This window comes from Giraffa tippelskirchi, chromosome 6 (genome assembly GCF_054371585.1).
Source record: "Giraffa tippelskirchi isolate mGirTip1 chromosome 6, T2T-mGirTip1v1.2.pri, whole genome shotgun sequence".
In the NCBI taxonomy this organism is placed as follows: domain Eukaryota; kingdom Metazoa; phylum Chordata; class Mammalia; order Artiodactyla; family Giraffidae; genus Giraffa; species Giraffa tippelskirchi.
This window is the reverse complement of record NC_137280.1, coordinates 53,092,990-53,113,913: the sequence shown is the minus strand read 5'-3', so window position 1 is coordinate 53,113,913 and position 20,924 is coordinate 53,092,990. Positions and strand designations below refer to the sequence as shown.

Here is a 20,924-nt window from a genome sequence, read left to right as displayed (position 1 = left end):
CGCTGGGGCCTTGTTCTGTTAGCCAGACCAGACGAGTGGCCCCAGCCTAACTGTGCGAGAGCCAAGAGTTGATGGTTAAGAGGATGATGAACAGAAGCTGATGAGCCCATGTCATTATCCGCAATTATCCACCTTTCTGATCAATTCAGAGCAGCTCCCTTCTTCTTGGGCTAAAAAGGGGCTTCCCTGGTGGCTCAGACAGTAAAGAATCTGCCTGCAATGCAGGAGACCAGGGTTTGATCTCTGGGTCTGGAAGATCCCCTGAAGAGGGGAATGGCTACCCACTCCAGTATTCTTGCCTGGAGAATTTAGGAACCAGGCTGGGGCAGGAGCTAGGTAAGTGCAAGGAACCAGTCCCATTCAGCTTGGGGAAGAGTAGGATGCAGATAGTGGTTCCCAAATGCCCTGGGGACATCCTGAAACTCCCGTGAGATGCAGTGAAGATCTTTCAACACAGGGTGGGGGCTTCTTGGCTGTCTGTGTATCTGAAATGGGAGCTGGGAAGGGCATCCTCCTTGGGAGCTGCACAGTCATCTCAGCCAGCCTCCCATTCAAGACTTTGAACATGGGATAAGAGTGCCCTTGATGGAGGCTATATGTGATGGCATAGACATTTACGGACCTGAAGGCAAAAGTAAAATTCAAGGTGGTGAGACTCAAGGCTTCTTAGTCAACCGCCCCATACATACCCATATACACCAAACACACACAGAAGGAAGGATGGTTGAGGCTGACCCAGGAGCCCAGACCCCATGTTCAATTCCCCCACCCTCCCCGACCCCTTGTGACACACCCTGCTCTGTCTGTGCCAGCACAGCTCTGTGGGCCCTGCCCCAGCCCCTTGACCATGGGCAGCACTATGGCCTCCCTAACTTTCTTCTTGCTTCCTCTCCTTTCTCTGCTCATATGAGCTGAACCATGTCCTCCCAAAATTCATACATGGAGGCCCTAACCCCCAGCACCTCAGATTGAAACTGTATTTGGAAAGACAGAATTTAAAGAAGTGATTAAGGTTAATGAGGCCGTAAGAGGTGGAGGGGGACCTAATCCAACATCACTGGTTCCTTGTAGGAAGAGGAGGAGATACCAGGGATGTGACTGCACAGAAAAAAAGACCTTGAGGTCTGCAGACCAAGGAGAGGCCTGAGGGGAGCCAGACCTGCCTATGTCTGGATCTTGGATGTCCAGCCTCCAGAACCGTTGAGGCCACCCAGCCTGGTCCATTGCATTTTCTCAAATTCTTCCTCATGTTCTGTTAGCCGTGTCCCCCATCTCCCCACCATTACTGACACAGCTAAGCAGAAAGAAAAGAAAATGGTTAAGCTTCACAGTAAGATAAGTAACCTTCTGCATCTTCTTTCCCTCAGCTACAAAGTGAGTGTCCATAATCTGGAGACGCCATGATGTTGACCACCTGCTATAGAAGTACCCAGGTAACCCCTTTAGAGACATCATGTCCCATCTCCCGTCCTCTTTTGAGACCTCTGTTTTCAGGGTAAATTAATACTATTTCTTAGTTGATTTGAGCATTTTCTCCTCTTTTTCCTTGCATTGCAGAATCATTCAGAACAGAATGACCGGCAGATGTGACAGAATAAATTAGATTTTGCATTTCTCTGGAAATTTAAGTCCCTCTTCTAACATAGTTTCTTCCATAAAATATGCTCAGAGTTCCACACCTTCTAGTCACAAGTGAATCTTTGGAACATACTCCTTATACATTGTACTGTATTGTGCTTAGTCGCTTAGGCATGTCCGACTCTTCATGACCCCATGGAATGTAGCCCACCAGGCTCCTCTGCCCATGGGGATTCCCCAGGCAAGAATACTGGAGTGGGTTGCCATGCCCTCCTCCAGGGGATCTTCCCAACCCAGGGATCGAACCCAGGTCTCCTGCATTGCCGGCAGATTCTTAACTGTCTGAGCCACCAGGGAAGCCCACTCCTTATACATTGGGACTGTGTAAACATAGTTGAATGAAAGAAGTCATAAATCTTGACTTTTTTTTTTGGCAGTACACTTTTATCATGATGAAATAATCAGCTTGACCTAATTATAATAAGAACAGTCATCTAAGAGGTGACTGTTATTATAGCTTCATCCTCCAGTCTAGAAAAGTGTACAATGAGTGGGTTCCCTCACCAGGCCATGAGCAAAGGCCTGATTAAAACCAAAACTAGGCCCAGCTGCTCAGCTGCTGCTGCTGCTGCTAAGTCGCTTCAGTCGTGTCCGACTCTGTGCGACCCCGTAGATGGCAGCCCACCAGGCTCCGCTGTCCTTGGGATTCTCCAAGCAAGAATACTAGAGTGGGTTGCCATTTCCTTCTCCAGTGCATGAAAGGGAAAAGTGAAAGTGAAGTCGCTCAGTCCTATCCGACTCTTAGCAACCCCATGGGCTGCAGCCTACCAGGCTCCTCCGTCCATGGGATTTTCCAGGCAAGAGTACTGGAATGGGATGCCATTGCCTTCTCCAAGCCGCTCAGCAGGCCGCACATTTCTGCAACTTCACTGAGTAACAAAACAGAGTATAAACTTGGGGTATTCGGTAAACTAATGACTGAATAGGAGCCTGTGAAGTTCTGTGTGATTCCTGCTAGCCTCTGCTCCACTTCTGCCTCCAAGACCATACACCTGATTTTGGCAGAGAACAAACCTGCCTTATCACGCAGCGTGGGCCTGAGCACACGACGGCTATGTTCTCAGTTCTGTGTGTAACTCTTTCCCAATATTTCAGTAGATGGGAGATCAATAGAGAGAAGCAGAAAGGTCTGCCCACAAAGCAGCCAAGTAAATTGTTTGCAACTTTTTGGCTCCCAGGCTCAGAAAAACAGAGACCTCAGGGTGCACCCTGCCTCCTCACAAAAGTCATTCCTTCCCTTCATCGCTGTTTTCAAATGTGGGTGCTCCTACTAAGGGCAAGGTGCCAGCTAGATGCTTCCCTGAACTGTAGACCTGAGTACAATAGAGAACTGCTCTTCATGTAGGGCTGGCATTCCTGGAATCACTGCCCAAAAGTGATGAAGCAAAGGCCCTTACTGCCAAGTTTCTGAGAAACTGCTGACTGCTTGATGGTCAAGTTTCTGTGGCCAGAGCGCTCTCAGGGACACCTGCGCTCACTCCTCAGGGCATACCCTGGTCCCTTGCCCCAGGGACAGCCCTTGACAACAGGCCATGTTACCTGAGCACTGAATACTCAAAGGAACACCATCACCAAGCTCCCTGCTCCTCCTCCTTAACCACATTCTCCCCAACAGGCGAAGAAAATCTCTGGAGAAAAATTGTTCCCTGTATATATATATATATATATATATATATTTTGAGCTATAGAAACCATTTATTAGAAAACAATGGTACAATGATAATTGAGTGCTATGTGAGCTTATTTACCAGATTCCCACTTTGAGCTAATGACAGTCATCTTGAATTTGCCCGATTTGGGGAAAGGAGGGACCAGATCTAGTTACGGCTCTGCCAACACTTAACTGTGGCAATGATCTTGGGAGTGTCAGAACCTCTAGGAACCTCTGTTGGTTTATAAAGCAAAAGGAGGAAATTAGGATATTGCTATGGTGTGGCTCAGCTGGTAAAGAATCCACCTGCAATGTGGGAGACCTGGGTTTGATCCCTGGGTTGGGAAGATCCCCTGGAGAAGGGAAAGGCTACCCACTCCAGTATTCTGGCCTGGAGAATTCCATCGATTGTATAGTCCATGGGATCGCAAAGAGTCAGACACGACTGATTGACTTTCACTTTCACTTTCCTAGTTTTATTACTAATTATGGAGAGATTGATGATCTCCACTCTAACGGCAGAGAGGAGGAACTAAAGAGCCTCTTGATGAAAGTGAAAGAGGAAAGTGAAAAAATTGGCTTAAAACTCAGCATTCAGAAAACTAAGATCATGGCATCCAATCCCATCACTTCATGGCAAATAGATGAGGGAAAAGTGGAAACAACAGGTTTTATTTCCTTGGACTCTGAAATCACTGCAGACAGTGGCTGCAACCATGAAATTAGAAGACGCTTGCTCCTTGGAAGGAAAGCTATGACAAACCAAGACATCATATTAAAAATCAGAGACATCACTTTGCTGACAAAGATCCATACAGTCAAAGCTGTGCTTTTTCCAGTAGTCATGTACAGATGTGAGAGTTGGACCATAAAGAAGGCTGAGCACCGGAGAATTGATCCTTTTGAACTGTGATGCTAGAGAAGACTCTTGAGAGTCCCTTGGACTGCAAGGAGATCAAACCAGTCAATCCTAAAGGAAATCAATCCTGAGTATTCATTGGAAGGATTGTTGTTGAAGCTGAAGCTCCAATACTTTGGGCACCTGATGCAGAGTCAACTCATTGGAAAAGACCCTGGGAAAGATTGAGGGCAAAAGAAGAAGGGGGCAGCAGAGGATGAGATGGTTAGATAGCTTCACTGACTCAACGGACATGAGTTTGAGCAAATTCTGGGAGATAGGGAAGAACAGGGAAGCCTGGTGTGCTGCAGTCCATGGAGTCGCAAAGAGTCAGACACGACTTAGCAACTGAATAGCAACAACAACAATGGAGAGATTGAGTTAAACAAGCGGTCAAAAAGAATGGTTAGACTGTCAACACGGATATCAACTGTCAGTTTGGAGAATTGGGCTCTGTGTAAAGTCAGGGCAGGAATATGACAGGCCTGCTGTCCGTTCAGGAGGAAAAGATAGAAGATATCCTAGTACAGAGTAAGAACCTAAGTGTAAATGATCAGCTGACCCCTGAGCTGACCTATAAAAGTCACTGACTCCATGGTCTCTGACTCTGGGGTCTCTGACTCCGTGATCTCTCTTATTTTGATTTAGAGGGTGGGTTCCTTAATATTAGGCTTCCCAGGTGGCACGGGTGATAAAGAACCCACCCGCCAGTGCAAGAGATATAAGAGATGCAGGTTTGATCCCTGGGTGGGGAAGATATCCTAGAGAAAGGAATGGAAACCCACTCCAGTATTTTTGCCTAGAGAATCCCATGGACAGAGGAGCCTAGTGGGCTACATGCCATAGGGTCGCAAAGAGTCAGACATGACTGAAGTGACTTAGCATGCATAGCATGAAATCCTTAATATTAAATGTATACAGGTTAATTTCATGGATGTGGTATTTGCTGGCAAATAGGTTTCAGGCCCAAGCCTGCCGCTTTAACTTGCTGAGCAGGCTTCTTCACAAAATCACTTCTCCTTCACCAGAGATCAGTTTCTGACTAAAACGAGAGCTTAGACAGGTGACTTTGAATCTGCAGTTCTCTATGAAGCATCAGTGTCCCTGTCTTGGTGTCACTTTCTAGGTTTGAGCCTCTGACTTGGTATCAGCCCAGGCAGATGGAGAAGGGGGCTGGTGACTATGGTGTTGGCATTTCATCTTCTATTAATGAGACCAAGGCTTTGATCCTAACTGCACTGAAAATGACTCAGACTTATCCTGAAAGCAATGTGAGATTCCACAGTTAACAAGTCCAAGCTGTTGGTGAGTTGGGGGAAAGCTTTCCTGTGTGGAGGGGTGGGACATAGTTTAACACTGCAGTACTGTATGGGGTCATGGTTAGAGTCATAATAAAAATCTCTTGGCTAAATGGGAAATTTTAGCCTTTAAGAAAGTTCTAAATTAAGGTCATTTACAAGAAATTTATACCTGGTTTTTGTTTTAATGTAGCCCTCTCACATACTTTCTTTTTAAAATGAAAAAACAAAAATCTCATATAGTAGTACACTTTTTAGAAGTTAGTAAAAATTATAGAATGAAATAACCTTTGGGATTGCTCTATAGCAGGAGTTGGCAAACATTTTCCATAAAGGCCCAGATAGTAAATATTGTTGGTTCTGCAATCATGTGATCTCTGTTGCAACTACACAGCTTTGTGATTGCATTATAAGAGCAGCCCTAGATGAGAGCACTAATAAAGGGCAATAAAACTTCACTTTGGGGGCTTCCCTGGTGGTCCAGTGGTTAAGAATCTGCCTGCCAGTGCAGGGGACATGGGTTCAATCCCTTGTCCTCGAAGATTCCACATGCTGCAGAGCAACTAAGCCCATGCACCACAATTCCTGAGCCCGCACTATAGAGCCTGCGAGCTGCAACTTTTGATGTCCGCATGCCCTAGAGCACATGCTCCACAAGAGAAGCCACCACAATGAGAAGCCTGCATACTACAACTAGAGAGCAGCCCCTGCTCGCCGCAACTAGAGAAAAACCCTGCATAGCAACAAAGACCCAGCGTAGCCAAAATAAATTAAAAAAAAAAAAAGTTTACTTATGGAAGTGGAAATCTGAGCTTTGTGTAATTTCCATATGTCATAAAATATTATTATTCTCTTGATTTTGTCCAACCAATAAAAAACATAAAAACCACTCAGGTTTCAATCTGTATACAAACAGGACACCTTTGGCCCACAGTACTATGGACTGGCAACCCCTATTGTATAAGAATAAAGATGTGGAAAGATGTGTGGACACATTCAGCAAGGGACAGGCATGCCTCATTCTATTGTACTTCCCTTTATTCTGCTTCACAGATGCTCCTTTTTTTTTTTTACAAACTGAAGGTTTGTGGCAACCCTGCATCAAGCAAGTGTGTTAGCCCCATTTTCCAACAGCATTTGCTCACTCTGGTCTCTGTGTCACATTTTGGTAAGTCTTGAAATATTTCAAACATTTTCATTATTATTATATTTGCTATGGTGTGATCTGTGATCTTGGATGTTACTGTTGTAACCATTTGAAGGCACCGTAAACCATGTTCATATAAGAGGATGAACTTAATCAATGCTGTGTGTGTTCTAATCGCTTCATCTGCTGACTGTTCTCCTGTCTCCCTCCCTCTCCCCAGGCCTCCCTATCTCCTGAGACACCACAGTATTGAAATTAGGCCAATTAATAACCCTACAATGGCCTCTAAGTGTTCAAGTGAAAGGAAGAGTCCCTTGTCTCTCATAAATCAAAAGGTAGAAATGATAATGTTTGGTGAGGAAGGCATGTCCAAGTTGAGAAAGACTGAAAGCTAGGACTCTTATACCAGTTCAGTTCAGTTCAGTCACTCAGTTGTGTCTGACTCTTTGCGACCCCATGGACTGCAGCACACCAGGCCTCCCTGTCCATCACCAGCTCCCAGAGTTTACTCAAACTCATGTCCATTGAGTTGGTGATGCCATCCAACCATCTCATTCTCTGTCATACCCTTCTCCTCCTGCCTTCAATCTTTCCCAGCATCAGGGTCTTTTCCAATGAGTTAGTTCTTCGCATCAAGTGGCCAAAGTATTGGAGTTTCAGCTTCAACATCAGTCCTTCCAATGAACACCCAGGACTAATCTCCTTTAGGATGGACTGGTTGGATCTCCTTGCAGTCCAAGGGACTCTCAAGAGTCTTCTCCAACACTACAATTCAAAAGCATCAATTCTTCGGCGCTCAGCTTTCTTTATAGTCCAACTCTCACATCCATACGTGACTACTGGAAAAACCATAGCTTTGACTAGATGGACCACTGTTGGCAAAGTAATGTCTCTGCTTTTTTAATATGCTGTCTATATTGGTCATAACTTTTCTTTCAAGGAGCAAGAGTCTTTTAATTTCATGGCTGCAGTCACCATCTCCAGTGATTTCGGAGCCCCCAAAATAAAAATCTGTCACTGTATCCACTGTTTCTCCATCTATTTGCCATGAAGTGATATGACTGGATGCCATGACCTTAGTTTTCTGAATGTTGAGCTTTAAGCCAACTTTTTCACCCTCCTCTTTCACTTTCATCAAGAGGCTCTTTAGTTCTTCTTCACTTTCTGCCATAAGGGTGTTATCATCTGCATATCTGAGGGTATTGATATTTCTCCCGGCAATCTTGATTCCAGCTTGTGCTTCCTCCAACCCAGCATTTCTCATGATGTACTCTGCATATAAGTTAAATAAGCAGGGTGACAATATACAGCCTTGATGTACTCCTTTTCCTATTTGGAACCAGTCTGTTGTTCCATGTCCAGTTCTAACTGTTGCTTCCTGACCTGCATACAGATTTATACCAGTTAGTCAAGATGTAAATGCAAAGGGGAAGTTCTTGAAGGAAATGAAAAGTGCTGTTCCAGGAACAATGAGAGAATGAAACAGCCTATTGCTGATATGGAGAAGGTTTTAGTGGCCTGGATAGAAGGTCAAACCAGCTACAACATTTCCTTAATCAGAGCCTAATCCAGAGCAAGATCCTAACCCTTTCCATTTCTGTGAAGGTTGAGAGAGGTGTGGAAGCTACAGAAGAAAAGTTTGAAGCCAGCAGAGGTTGGTTCATGAGATTTAAGGAAAGAAGTCATCTGTATAACATCAAAGTGCAAAATAAAGCAGAAATTGCTGATGTAGAAACTGCAGTAAGTTACCCAGAAGATCAGCTAATCATAATAATCATAAAGGTGGCTACACTAAGCAACAGGTTTTCAGTGTAGAAGAAACAGCCTTATGTTGGAAGAAGATGCCATCTCAGAGTTTCCTGGTTAGAAGGGAGAAGTCAATGCATGACTTCAAAACGTCAAAGGACAGCCTGACTCTCTCATCAGGGGTTAACGCAGCTGGTGACTTTAAGTTGAAGCCAATGCTCATTTACCATTTTGAAAATCCCAAGGCACGTAAGAATTATGCTCAACTTACTCTGGCTGAGCTCCATAGATGGGACAGAAAAGCCTGGATGACTGCACATATGTTTACGACATGGTTTACTGACTATCCTAAGCCCACTGTTGAGACCTACCACGCTGAAAAAAAGATCTCTTTCAAATATTACTGCTCTTTGACAATGCACCTGGTCACCCAAGAGCTCTGCTGGAGATGAACTATTAGGTTAATTGCTGTTCCCGTGCCTGCTAATACAACACTATTCGGCAACCCATGGATCAAGGAGTAATTTTGACTTTCAAGTGTTATTCTTTAAGAAATATGTATTTCATAAGAAATATATATTACCATAGACAGTAATTCCTCTGCTAGATCCAGGCAAAGTGATTCGAAAATCTTAGGGAAAGGATTCATTACTCAAGATGCCATTAAGAACATTCACAGTTCATTAGAAGAGGTTGAAAATATCAATATTAACAGGAGTTTGGAGAAAGTTGATTCCAAACCCTGATAGACAACTTTGAGGAGTTCAAGACTTCAGTGGAGGAAATAACTGCAGATGTGGTGGAAATAGTGGGGGGAATTAGAAATGGAGTCTGGAGATGTGATTGAGTTGCTGCCTCCCAAGGATAAAACTTTAACATATGATGAGTTCTTCTGATAAGTGAAGAAAGTGGTATCTGGAGATGAAATCTACTCCTGGTGGAGATGCCATGAAAGTAGCTGAAGTGACAACAAAGAACTGAGAATATGTAAACTTAGTTGCTAAAGCAGTGGCAGGATTTGAGAGGACTCACTCCAATTCTGAAAGAAGTTCAAACCATCAGATGATGATTAGCACTTTTTAGCAATTAAGTATTTGTAATTAAGGTATGTACATTGTTTGTTCAGATATAATGCTATTGCACATTTAATAGACTAAAATATAGTGTAAAAACATAACTTTTATATATACTCAGAAACCAAAAAATTCATGTAACTTGCATTATTGGGTTGGTCTGGAACCAAACCCATTATATCTCCAGGATGTGTCTATATGAAATATATTAGGGAACCATATTAGAAATTTAGTCTAAAACAAATTTTTTGTAAAAGAGTATTTTGTTAATCTTGGGCCACATATAAATGAGTTTAATTTTCTTGATATGAAAAATAACTTACATAGGAGATAATCCTATGATTATATTATTAATAAATTCAATTACTAATAAATTAAATAAATAGAAAGATTTAAAATCTTTAATGAATTTTATAAAGTATAGAGGAGATTTTTGAGTGAATAATTATTTTGCTTTTGCTATGAGATGAAAAATGAGCAAAATTGTTGTAAGTTAGTAGGTGATCGCTTTAAACATTTGGAATACTTAAACATTTAAAACAAAAATTAACACTTTTATTTCTGAAAAGTGAATCATTTCAACATTAGCAAACATTATAGTATATTCTTAGTATTTGTAGTGCAAAGAAAAAGTTAAATATAATTTACAATATATACATAGAGAAATATCAATAAAGTATTACAGTTCATAACTCCAGTACTTAAAATATTTCATTAAAGCACTGTTGTACACAGTAGCTGAACACTGTCCTATAGCCTAAACTATATTTCCTTTAATTGCAACTTGTTTAAAGATAAAAAGTTTTCAAATAAAACACAATGCCAATTTAATGAATTCTTTGCGTTTTCACATCCCAAATTTTCAGATGGTCATTTTCATCCAATTTTAATTTTAAAATATATCACATGAGAGCTACATTCTTTTTATAGATGCATGTTAATAATATCAAAAAAACCCCTGCCTTTTCTGGAAAAAAATCTTCCAATTAATATGAAATCTAATAAAAGTGTGGGTAAAATTATTGAAATCTGACACAGATATTAGAGTTTTCAGCAAAAATAAATATAAAGAGAATGTAGTAAAACCATCTTTAATGTTCTCAAGACATCAAGAGAGTCATTTTAAAAGCCATGAATACTAGATATAAGGAAAGCTGAAAAAATTTTTTATTAAAAGGCATGATATAATCCTTTAAAATATCCTCTGTAATATACATCTACACCCAAAGAGCCCCGTATCTGGTCAGAAAGTCATGCATTTTCACTAAAACGTGAATGTATATCTTTTGCATAACCATTGGGAGGTTTATATAAAAATAAAGCAGTTTCCTTAGGAAAACAAAAAAAGAAGAACTTTTGCCAAATATTCTGGGAAAAAACAAGCAAACAAAAAAGAGACTTTTTCCTCTGAAAATAATGAAGTTCAGTCCCTGGCAATGTGAACACTCACAGACTTACTCAAATGAAAACAAATTATTGTGCTTCTAGAAACTGTGTTTTTTTGTTTTTTTTTTTCACTTGCAGAGTCTGAAACAGCATCTGGAAACCATCACCAAAATGTTAAGATTCACAAGCAAGCCCTGGTGAGCAGAATGGAACCTGCTGCACCGTTCCACTGCCACTAAACACGTCTGTCCACAGGACACTGGTGAGTGATGGTGCTCTGCAGCCTTGTAACAGCATCAGGGGGGCCTCTTTCTCCAAGCCTATGTTCACGGATGTTTGAATTTGTATCTAAACTCAATGTCATATAATGGTGGTAAAATGCCCAAGCCTGCCCGGGACTGGTCCAAAGGCGGGCATTTGACGCAGCTCTCCACAAGCTCCAGTTCGAAATAGGAAAGCATCAGGATCAAAAACTGCTTGATTTCCTGGACAGCGAATAATCTTCCAGGACATATAGTGACTCCTGACCCAAAGGGCATGTAGTAATACTTTAACTTGAGTCCATTACTGTAGAAGGTGGTCTTTGTCTTCCCATTTTCATCAAGATAGCGATCGTATTTAAAAGTCTGCAATAAAGATACAAAGGAAACAAATGCATAAGCTAGTTTAAGAAGAATCTATCTTTTTCTTAACCTGGAAATTGCAATGCGTAATTTTCTTTTTTAATCCAATCTATGAGTAACACAGCAAATACCCTACCTTGAATCAGAAAGTAATAAGAAATAGGAATTTAAAGAAAACTGAGGGGAATGGGAGAGCTTTATGCCTCCCATCCCACCTGGGTGACTAGTTCCTCCCTACCTTAGGCAGAACGAGAAAGAAGGATTTAGATCAGAAATTAGAGGAGTCACACATGTACACCCATGGCAGATTCATGTCAACGTATGGCAAAACCAATACAATATTGTAAAGTAAAAAATAGATAAATAAATAAATTTAAATTTAAAAATAAATAAGTAAATAAATCTTAGGGGGAAAAAAAGAAAGAGAGGAGGAGTCAGTGTATTAGCCTCTAATTTCCTAGTCTTGGGAAGAGGCACTTTTTAAGGAAGGAAGAAGGCAGCTTTATTATTGCAGCTGCAGAAATAATCTATCAGAAATTGTTGTTGTTGATATTTAGTCACTAAGTCATGTCTCACTCTTCTGCAACACCACACCATGGATTGTAGCCCAAAAGGTTTCTCTTCCCATGGGATTTCCCAGGCACGAATACTGGAGTGGGTTGCCATTTCCTCCTCCAGGGGATCTTCCTGACCCAGGGACTGAACCTGCATCTCCTGCATTGGCAGGTGGATTCTTTACTGCTGAGCCACCAAGGAAGCCTCTAGTAGAGATGTGATGGCAAATACCAGGAATAAAAATTAAAATTTCAGCCATCATCCAAATTCTCTAAAATATAATATGAATATTTGACATTAATAAAAGAGACAATCCCTATGGTTTCAATGATCCAATGAATTCTGCAGTGGTAAATTTCCTCTTTATTTCAGTCTGGGTACACATCACCCAGACACTGAGCTTTGATGAACAGTCACTTACCAGAGGGTCTGGGTAGATTTCTGGATCTAAATGCATTAACTGTGGATAAAGAGCTATGATGTCATCTTTGCGGATATTATAGGAACCGTCCTGGAGGTGCAAAGTGAAGTCCTCTTTAGCAGTACGGATGTTGAGGGAAGCGCTGGAAAGTCTCAGAGACTCCTTGATGATACTGTCTAAAGATTTTAAGAGGAATAAAGGAGGAGAGAAAAGGAAGAAGGAAGAACAAAGTATTTATAAAAGCCATGTAATGTAGAGTCTGATGTACCCCTAGCAGCCAATAACACAAACCTAAACAGACTAAGGGAAGCTGGCCAGATCCAAATTTCTCAAACTTTTTTATGTGCTGTGATCAATGATTCAGTTGTGCCTAATGTATTTTTAATCTGATAATCTGAGTTAATAATCTCTTGATAAAGATATAATCTTCTCGATCATCAATGGGAACTAGACTTTCATAATTTTATGGAAAAGTAATCTTATTTATACATGATACTAGACGTCTAATAATTGCAAAAAATCAAGAAATAACTTTTATGTGAATTAGTCAATGTTTATCACTTTTTGAGATTTAATATACTAACACTTTTATATGGAAATATTTGTTCCAGATGCAGCTTCACTTCGGTGTTTTTAAGAACCTGTATTTATCATTACACTGCCTGGGGTTGTGTGAGTACACTCTGCATTCTTGTAGGGACATAAAGGGACACAAAGAACATGCTGATAATAGCTGAAATATATGATGAGACCTTCCAGTCTCTGTCCTTTTAATTGTCATGCTTTAAGTGCTCATCACACAATTGTGCATAAAATCATAGCACGTTAGCACTTGATTTCACAAATGAGAAAATAAGGCCCCCAAATTGAAATGACATGTCCAAGGTCTCCACAGCAAGTCAGAGCCCCCCATGGGGCCCGTGCTTCTTGCCTCCCTGTCCCTTCCGCTAAGACACACTGCCCCTGAAAGCATACACTGGTTTCTTTCCTCTAAAGAAACATAACAAAAGCAAGAGAAAACTTTTTTGTTACTTAAAAACATAGTACTTCTGTATTTCAATAAAACCCAGAGAATCAAACATTTTTCAGTGAAATAACCTTCCATCTCATCTCCCAACCCATGCAGCTAATTGTGGTTTCATGGTGGTACATTTTCCCCTTTCGTTTCATGCACACGAATAATGTGCTAACTATAAGAGGAGTGGTAAGAGCAGTAACAAGGGAGGAAGTGCAGAGAAGAGCTTGAGAGTATGGGGTCAAGCGCTCCATGTCAGGCTGTCACTGGTTTCTCCATCCCATCCCAGGCTGTGACTTAACCTCTAAATGCCCGTCTCCTCACTTGTTATATAGAAACAGTACTAGTCCCCAGGCATAGGGTTGCTGGAGGGTCAGATGGGACATAACACCTGCAACAAGTAAGTATGTGATGTGAGCTGACGATCGCTGGTAGGAGGACACAGAAAATAACACATAACACACACAAGCGCACCTAGCACGGGCATGTTGTCCAGCTGTATCTGATTCAAATGAATAGGACTGTCTTCAAAGCTAACTTTTTGACCAGCGTTCTGTAGTGTTTTATTTACTTCTTCAGTGGCCGCTTTCATTGCCTCTGGGTTTCTATGAAAAGTTAAGAGAAAAGGAAAGATGTACAGAGCATAAGTTTTTTCTCTACTAAGAAGTCTGTAAATAGGCATTTCCCCCTTCTTTTAATCAGGTGGTCAAGATACAGAGAAGGTGATAAAGGGACATTCCCATTTATTTTTTACTCTGTTCTATAGTTGTGCTTTTTAAATATTTTTATAGTTACACCAGGTCTTAGCTGGGGCATGTGAACTCTTAGTTGCAGCATGTGGGATCTAGTTCCCCGGCCAGGGATCGAATCTGGGGCACATGCACTGGGGAGCATGGAGTCTTAGCCCTGAACCACCAGGGAAGTCCCTATAGTTGTTTTTTAAGTCCTTGGATATCAGCAAGAACTGATGAAAGGGTCTTGCTACAAAAAAGTAAAACTTTGGCCAGACTTTTAAATAAGTGATTCTAATAAGGATTAAATGGTCAAAGTAGTCATTCATGGCAAGTGAGAGAGAAACTTGCATCCAAGATAACAATTCTAAAGTACAAGCTAAACTGCCAAAGGAAATTTAAATTTACTCTTAAAATCCCTATGATTCCATATAAAACAGCTTTTCCACTTGTATGATAATTTATTCCTCTGGCACTTGGACCTGTGAAATGAATGCGACTTCATTTTAGAGCACTGACATTCACTTGATCCTCAGCGCATGGTGAGGTGTCCATGGAACAGGATCACAGTTAACTAAGTCTCAGAAACATCTGATTGATGTCTTTGCATGACTATCAGGAAATGGCTACAATTACCTACAGGATATAAAATTGCTGTTGTAACCTTGCTGTTAATATGTGAATTTACTCCAGACAGAGCTTTCCGAAGTAAACATTTTAGAAGACATTTAATCTTTGAGACAGATGAGTTTTTTATCTGAAATTTAAAAAAAAATATTTTAAAGACATAAAAATTAGCAGCCCTCAACAGAACTTTGGCACTTCCAATCCAATTGAATAGTAATTTTGTGTCTGTGCAACATCCAGTTTGACTGGAATAATTCAATAAAACATTTGAATGTCAAATTCCCAAAAGACTAAACCTTTGGGAAAGAAATCACATTATGCAAAGTTTATGTTGCATACAAGTTTTTTGTTACATACAGTGTTTAAAAGGCAAAATCTAGCTAAATTCCATAAATACCAATATATTATGATTGATTCATAGGTATTAGAGTTGGTCAAATAGTATAACAGCAACCACTAACTGGGTGAAAAAACAGCTAATGTAGGCAGGCTGAAGTGACTTAGCAAGCATGCACTCACTGTCCCATTTGCTGACATCAGCAATCACATAAGGCTATTTTTATGATTATAAAGACCAAATTCATGCACTTAAAGAGGCGTTGTGAAGAACAACCTGGCCTTAAGGAGAAGGGCTCTAGGTGCAGACAGTCTCATTGACCCTGTACCAGTATGTTCCTTTCCCCAGGACGGTCAGTCTCTGCTTCTACAAGATGCTTTTACCAGTCACAGCTGTTTTTAGAGAATCGGATGAGCCGATGTAAATGTTAAACATTTACAAGGGTAAATGCCACATTCATGACTGACAGCATGAGAAGGTACCATGAGTCTTTTTTTTTTTTTTTTAGTTGCAATGGTTGAATTTCTGCTTTCAATTAAAATAAAGAAATAAATGGATAATCTGCTAATTACCTAATCATTTGAAACAAGCTCCAGAAAGTGGCTGGAATGGTGTTTGCTTGCGATGCCCAGAGGACTGCGAGGAGTGACTTGGCTCTCTCTGTGTCATCCAAGGTGGCGAATGTATCATTTAGAAACCTGACCAGTTCTGAGATGTGGTCTCTTTCTCTGAGCTTCTGGAGCCTCAAGCCCTCTGTCAGCTTCTCCCGGGCATAGTGTCCTGTCTTGAACACATGGATGGGGAAGCCAGCCACCAGGGCTGGAAAGATTTTGTCAAATTGCTTGAAGTTGTCCAGGCTGTTTAGAATGAGCGCCTTTTGGGCATCTTGCCCTACGAGATCACGGCCAAAGAGCGTCAAGTAGCCAGCTTCAAACATGACCCGGTAGCAGAAGGAGTACATCCCCTCGGTCACCCAGGCAGGTGTGGGGGGCTGTGGTGGCCCCTGAGGTCTCAGGACAAGCTGGAGGTTTCCCATCATGGCTTCTGTGAGGGAGCTCAAGGCGTCGCCCTGCAGTGTCTTGATGATAGTTTTGCTTATGTTATCAGTGGTGTTTCCATCACTCGGGTCAATGCTTCTGTGTCCAAATGCCTGATGGAAAATGAAATGTGGGGAAAAAAAGAAATTAAGCCTGACCCAGGACTAGTAAATGAGGAGGGCATGGAAACCCACTCCAGTACTCTTGCCTGGAGAATCCCGTGGACAGAGGAGTCTGGCGGGCTACGGTCCATAGGGTCACAAAGAGTCAGACACGACTGAAATGACTTAGCAGCAGGACCAGTAAATAGTGTGATTCTTTCATGATTCTCTACTTGTTAAAAAAAGGGAGGAGAGGGGGAACCAGCCTTCCCACCTGCAATTTCATAGCAGTTGTATTTGAAATGCCACTTCAAATAAATGGCCAAATCACATCCTTCAAGGCCAACTTTAAGTCCCAGATTATCAGTGAAACTTCCTTCACAAACACTCTGCTCTTCTCTTATTTTTCTATGCTTCTGCATTTATTTGCACATTAATTTGGTGTTAATCAAGAGTGTTTCTTTAAAAATGTGTATTTATTTATTTGGCTGCACTGGGTCTTAGTTAGGGTACTCAGGAACTCTTAGCTGAGGTATCTGTGATCTAGTTCCCTGACTAGGGATCGAACCTAGGCCCTCTGCATTGGGAGCACAGAGTCTTAGCCACTGGACCACCAGGGAAGTCCAAAGAATTTTTTTCTTTAATCATTGGTTCTCTTTCATATTCTTTGTAGATATATCTTAACCAGATTTTAAGTTACTTAGGAGTAGAGACCAGGTCTAATATTTCTCTGCAGAAACTCAGTTAATATTGATTCATTTTTCTCTGTAAAAGAGCCTTTTAAAGTGATGCCAAAATATCTGGACAATTCCTTAACAAAATTAAACAATTGTGTGGCATGAGTGTGGTAAAACAACTATTGAATGTTAAGTTCCCACGTGCACTCTGGGTGTTGTGTAGAAATTATTGACATGAATGAGTTTTTATCTGTCTTATACAGTACAATCTAGTCCAGTAAAACATTTAGTTTTTATTTCACCCTCGTAAACTGGTTGCTGCTGCTACTGCTAAGTCGCTTCAGTCGTGTCCGACTCTGTGCGACCCCATAGACGGCAGCCCACCAGGCTCCACCGTCCCTGGGATTCTCCAGGCAAGAACACTGGAGTGGGTTACCATTTCCTTCTCCAATGCATGAAAGTGAAAAGTGAAAGTGAAGTCGCTCAGTCGTGTCCAACTCTTCGCGACCCCATGGACTGCAGCCCACCAGGCTCCTCTGTCCATGGGATTTTCCAGGCAAGAGTACTGGAGTGGGGTGCCATTGTCTTCTCCCGTAAACTGGTTAGGAAATGACAAATCTATACCTATTTCAACTTTTTAAATGGTTAGTACCAAGAGATTATGTCCAGCTTGGTTTATTGTGTTTCTGAGAATCTTCATGTAAGGGTAGCTCTCTTCAACATCTCTGTCTTTAAATTGGAGTACATCAGAATGGTTAAATAGATTGACATAGAAAAGGTAAAAAATAAACAAGCCTAATGTTATGTAAATGCAAATCTGGTTACCTTTGCAGAAGCAGTAAAGTGAAATTTTTTCCAATCAAAGTATTTTCCATGGCACAGTACTTTATGATATGACAAGGGATTGGTGATGAAGTGGACATAGTTTCCCATCAGTCTGCAGGTGAAAACATGACCATGTTTCCTTTGATTCGCTCTGAGGAACTCGAGAGGGTTGGCACCAAATTGCAGAGCACAACCCAGATACGGAATCAGCCCATTCTCCAGAGGTGGTTCGCCCATCTGCCTGTAAGAAACAGAGATGGTAAACATGGAAAACTGTACATAGTTCTTTGTTTATGTTTATTTATATTAAATTTACTTCCACTGATGTGAAATTTCAAGCTCTACAGTTTATTGATATTTTTTTGGTTGGTGGGGCCCTGCTCCTTTACTAAAATAATGAGTCATCTTAACTGAGTAACATGATATGTTGGTAAAAATGATAGCTAAATCCATCTATCCATCCTGTGTGTGTGCACACAGGTGTAAGTGTACAGTATGCTCAATCATGTTCAACTCTTTTGCAACCCCATGGACTATAGTCCACCAGGCTCCTCTGTCCATGAAGTTTCCCAGGCAAGAATACTAGAGTGGGTTGCCATTTCCATCTCCAGGGCATCATCCTGACCCAGGGATCAAACCCGCATCTCTTGCATCTCCTGCATTGGCAGGAGGATTCTTTACCCCTGCACCACCTGAGAAGCCCTTACTGAATGTCTAATATATACTGCTCATTCTTCCCAATCATGAGGATAAAAGGGTCAACCAGGCCAACAAGATTTTTGCTCTCAATGTAGAAATGAAATTACATTGTAGTGCTTATGTTTGTTTCTAAGCATTGTTTGCCTAAGTATCTCAAAATGTTTTATTTTATTGTCTTCTCTAAAGGTATAGCATATTGAATGACAGAAAGGATTGCAGAATTGAAGTTTTAAAAATCTTCATAGTTTAAATATTTTATTATTCTGTAATGATAGTTGAAGAGGGGAATCTGAGAAATTAGCACATTATAGAATAAAGTTGAATAAAATAGGTATTGACATGGATATTAATTATAATTTAATGCTCTTTCATGCTATTTTAAATGTTTTCCTTTAATAAAATAAACATTTATTTTCCAATAGAAACCACTCTCCCTCTTTGTAGAATAACATAGCATAAAATAATGATTTTTATTTTCATAGTTTGCAGGTAAGTAGTTTAATTAAAAATAGAAATTACCAGGCCTGAATTAAAATATCGAAAAGGGCAAAAAAATAAAACCTGTTAAAAGGTGGACAACCCATAGCAGCCTACGTAGTTGAAGATATGCAGTGGATAATTCTGTTTTGGAGACTGACATAGTTGAGAATATTTATATGGCCTCCCCCAAATGCTCTTTGAACCAATCAGAAGTTAAATAATTATGGTGGGTGTATCTGACTTTATTTCTTCAACCAGTTGTAAGTGATGCACACAAATAAGTGATGTCTCATGTGTTTAGCAGTTTCCCAATTCACCATGACTGATTATCATTAGTAAGAGTAATAGATTCTTAACCCTGATGTTGAGGGGACATGGGTTTGATCCCTGGTCTGGGAAGATCCCACATACCACGGAGCAACTAAGTCCATGTGCCACATCTACTGAGCTTGTACTCTAGCGCCAGCGAGTTACAATCACTGAGTCCACACATCACAACTCCTGAAGCCCACGCATTTTGAGCACCTAGAGCCTGTGCTCCACAACAAGAGGAACCACTGCAATGAGAAGCCCGAGCACTGCAACAAAGAGTAGCCCCCGCTCACCACAACTAGGGAAGCCCTCACAGCAACAAAGACCAAGTGCAGCTAAAAATGAGTGAATAAATAAAGCTTAAAAAAAAGAATAACAGGATGATCACTGCAGGCTCTATGCTCTTGTCCAGCTTAGACTGAGTGTATACAGTGCACAAGAACTAGCTGAAAAGAGAACAATTATTTAGTCAGAGCAGCTATTTAATCTACAAGATAGGAACTGCGGATCCCACTTACCACGTCTATCCTTACTAATCCACGCTTTATATGCACACATGGACACACAGACATACGCACACACACAGATCTTACAAAGTTTCTGTCAGTGATGTTTAACAAGTTTGTCCATTTTTACATTATGACTAATATATTTCAATACTAAAAAGTAGACATTGCCATTATACCTCTTATGAGATATAATAAAAAAAGATACTTAAATTTTTTTTTAATTTAAAAATATTAAGGAAGAAAATGCTAGCATTTCTAAGTACAGAAAACCAACTGCATGGTATAACAATGAAGGTTAAATAACTTTAAATGAATGAACAAAAATGCAATTTAAAGATAAAACTTACCTTCTTCTCATTCCAAGAAGTAGGTATAAACAACAGCTCACTGCTATAACAATCCCCCAGATCAAAGAGAGGCTCATCATTTTGCAAATACAATGTGAAACCTCTGAGGAGGAGTGTCTGCGATGAGAAAGGTAAGGATGTAACAACAGACTCCAGCTAGACTTTTTATACACGGTAAGATGCTTCACCTGAGTGATCAAAGCAAACAATTAACCATCCCTATTAGGTAAAAAAAATAAAATAACTGGCCTTGAACTAAGTCCACAAGTATCAGAAGAGGTTCCAAAACAATCAGAGGCCTGCCATACTTGAAAAGTTTAAGGTCACTCAAACATATGTTGACTTAACATTCAGACCTGGGAATGACAGCCAGTATTACAAATTTAGTATGCTTTTGAAAAAAACAAACAAACCTGTTCAAGATGAACATATCAAATAGAGATTTAAAATATAATAAGGTAAAGAAAAGTAAGTGCAAGTTATCATTAAGCTAATGATTTGATCTTGTTACCTTTAAAAAGAAATCAATTTAAATGATTCATGAGAGAGAGAGAGCTGTAAAATTCAAAGGAAAGAGAACTGAGTGAAACGTTTCTGCTGCTTCACGTTTCAGTGCTTTTACAAAATCATAGGTATTTTACTATATATAGTAACATGTTACTTACCTATAACCCTCAAGAAAGAAAGTATCCCACACAAACTCATCTTCCAACTAAACACAGTCCAGTTTTTTAAGTCTTTATTAAATTTATGATAATATTACTTCTGCTTTATGTTCTAGCTTTTTGGCA

The 20,924-nt window shown here is 40.5% G+C and overlaps 2 protein-coding genes and 1 non-coding gene across 6 annotated transcripts in view; 1 reads left to right on the top strand and 2 right to left on the bottom strand.

Moving 5' to 3' along the window:
• Positions 1 to 14,077, top strand: part of UBXN2B (UBX domain protein 2B) — a 70,865-nt gene extending 56,788 nt beyond the window's left edge. The window contains exons 10-14 of one of the 4 annotated variants that reach the window (XR_014057804.1): positions 1,368 to 1,433; positions 5,314 to 5,492; positions 6,539 to 6,653; positions 10,976 to 11,099; positions 13,048 to 14,077. The gene's annotated coding sequence lies outside the window, so the exon portion shown is untranslated. The other 3 variants (XR_014057806.1, XR_014057805.1, XR_014057807.1) reach the window with 3 other exon arrangements.
• On the bottom strand, positions 11,164 to 20,213 carry CYP7A1 (cytochrome P450 family 7 subfamily A member 1). The gene is made up of 6 exons (XM_081502979.1): positions 20,134 to 20,213; positions 17,787 to 18,027; positions 15,719 to 16,296; positions 13,926 to 14,056; positions 12,437 to 12,612; positions 11,164 to 11,463 (listed from the first exon to the last, which is right to left on the bottom strand). Exons 1-6 carry the CDS (start codon positions 20,211 to 20,213, stop codon positions 11,164 to 11,166), a joined length of 1,506 nt encoding a protein of 501 aa, XP_081359105.1.
• TRNAG-CCC (transfer RNA glycine (anticodon CCC)) lies at positions 16,832 to 16,904 on the bottom strand. Its single transcript has one exon. It is a non-coding gene; the product is annotated as a tRNA-Gly (tRNA).
• Positions 20,214 to 20,924: the final 711 nt, after the last annotated feature.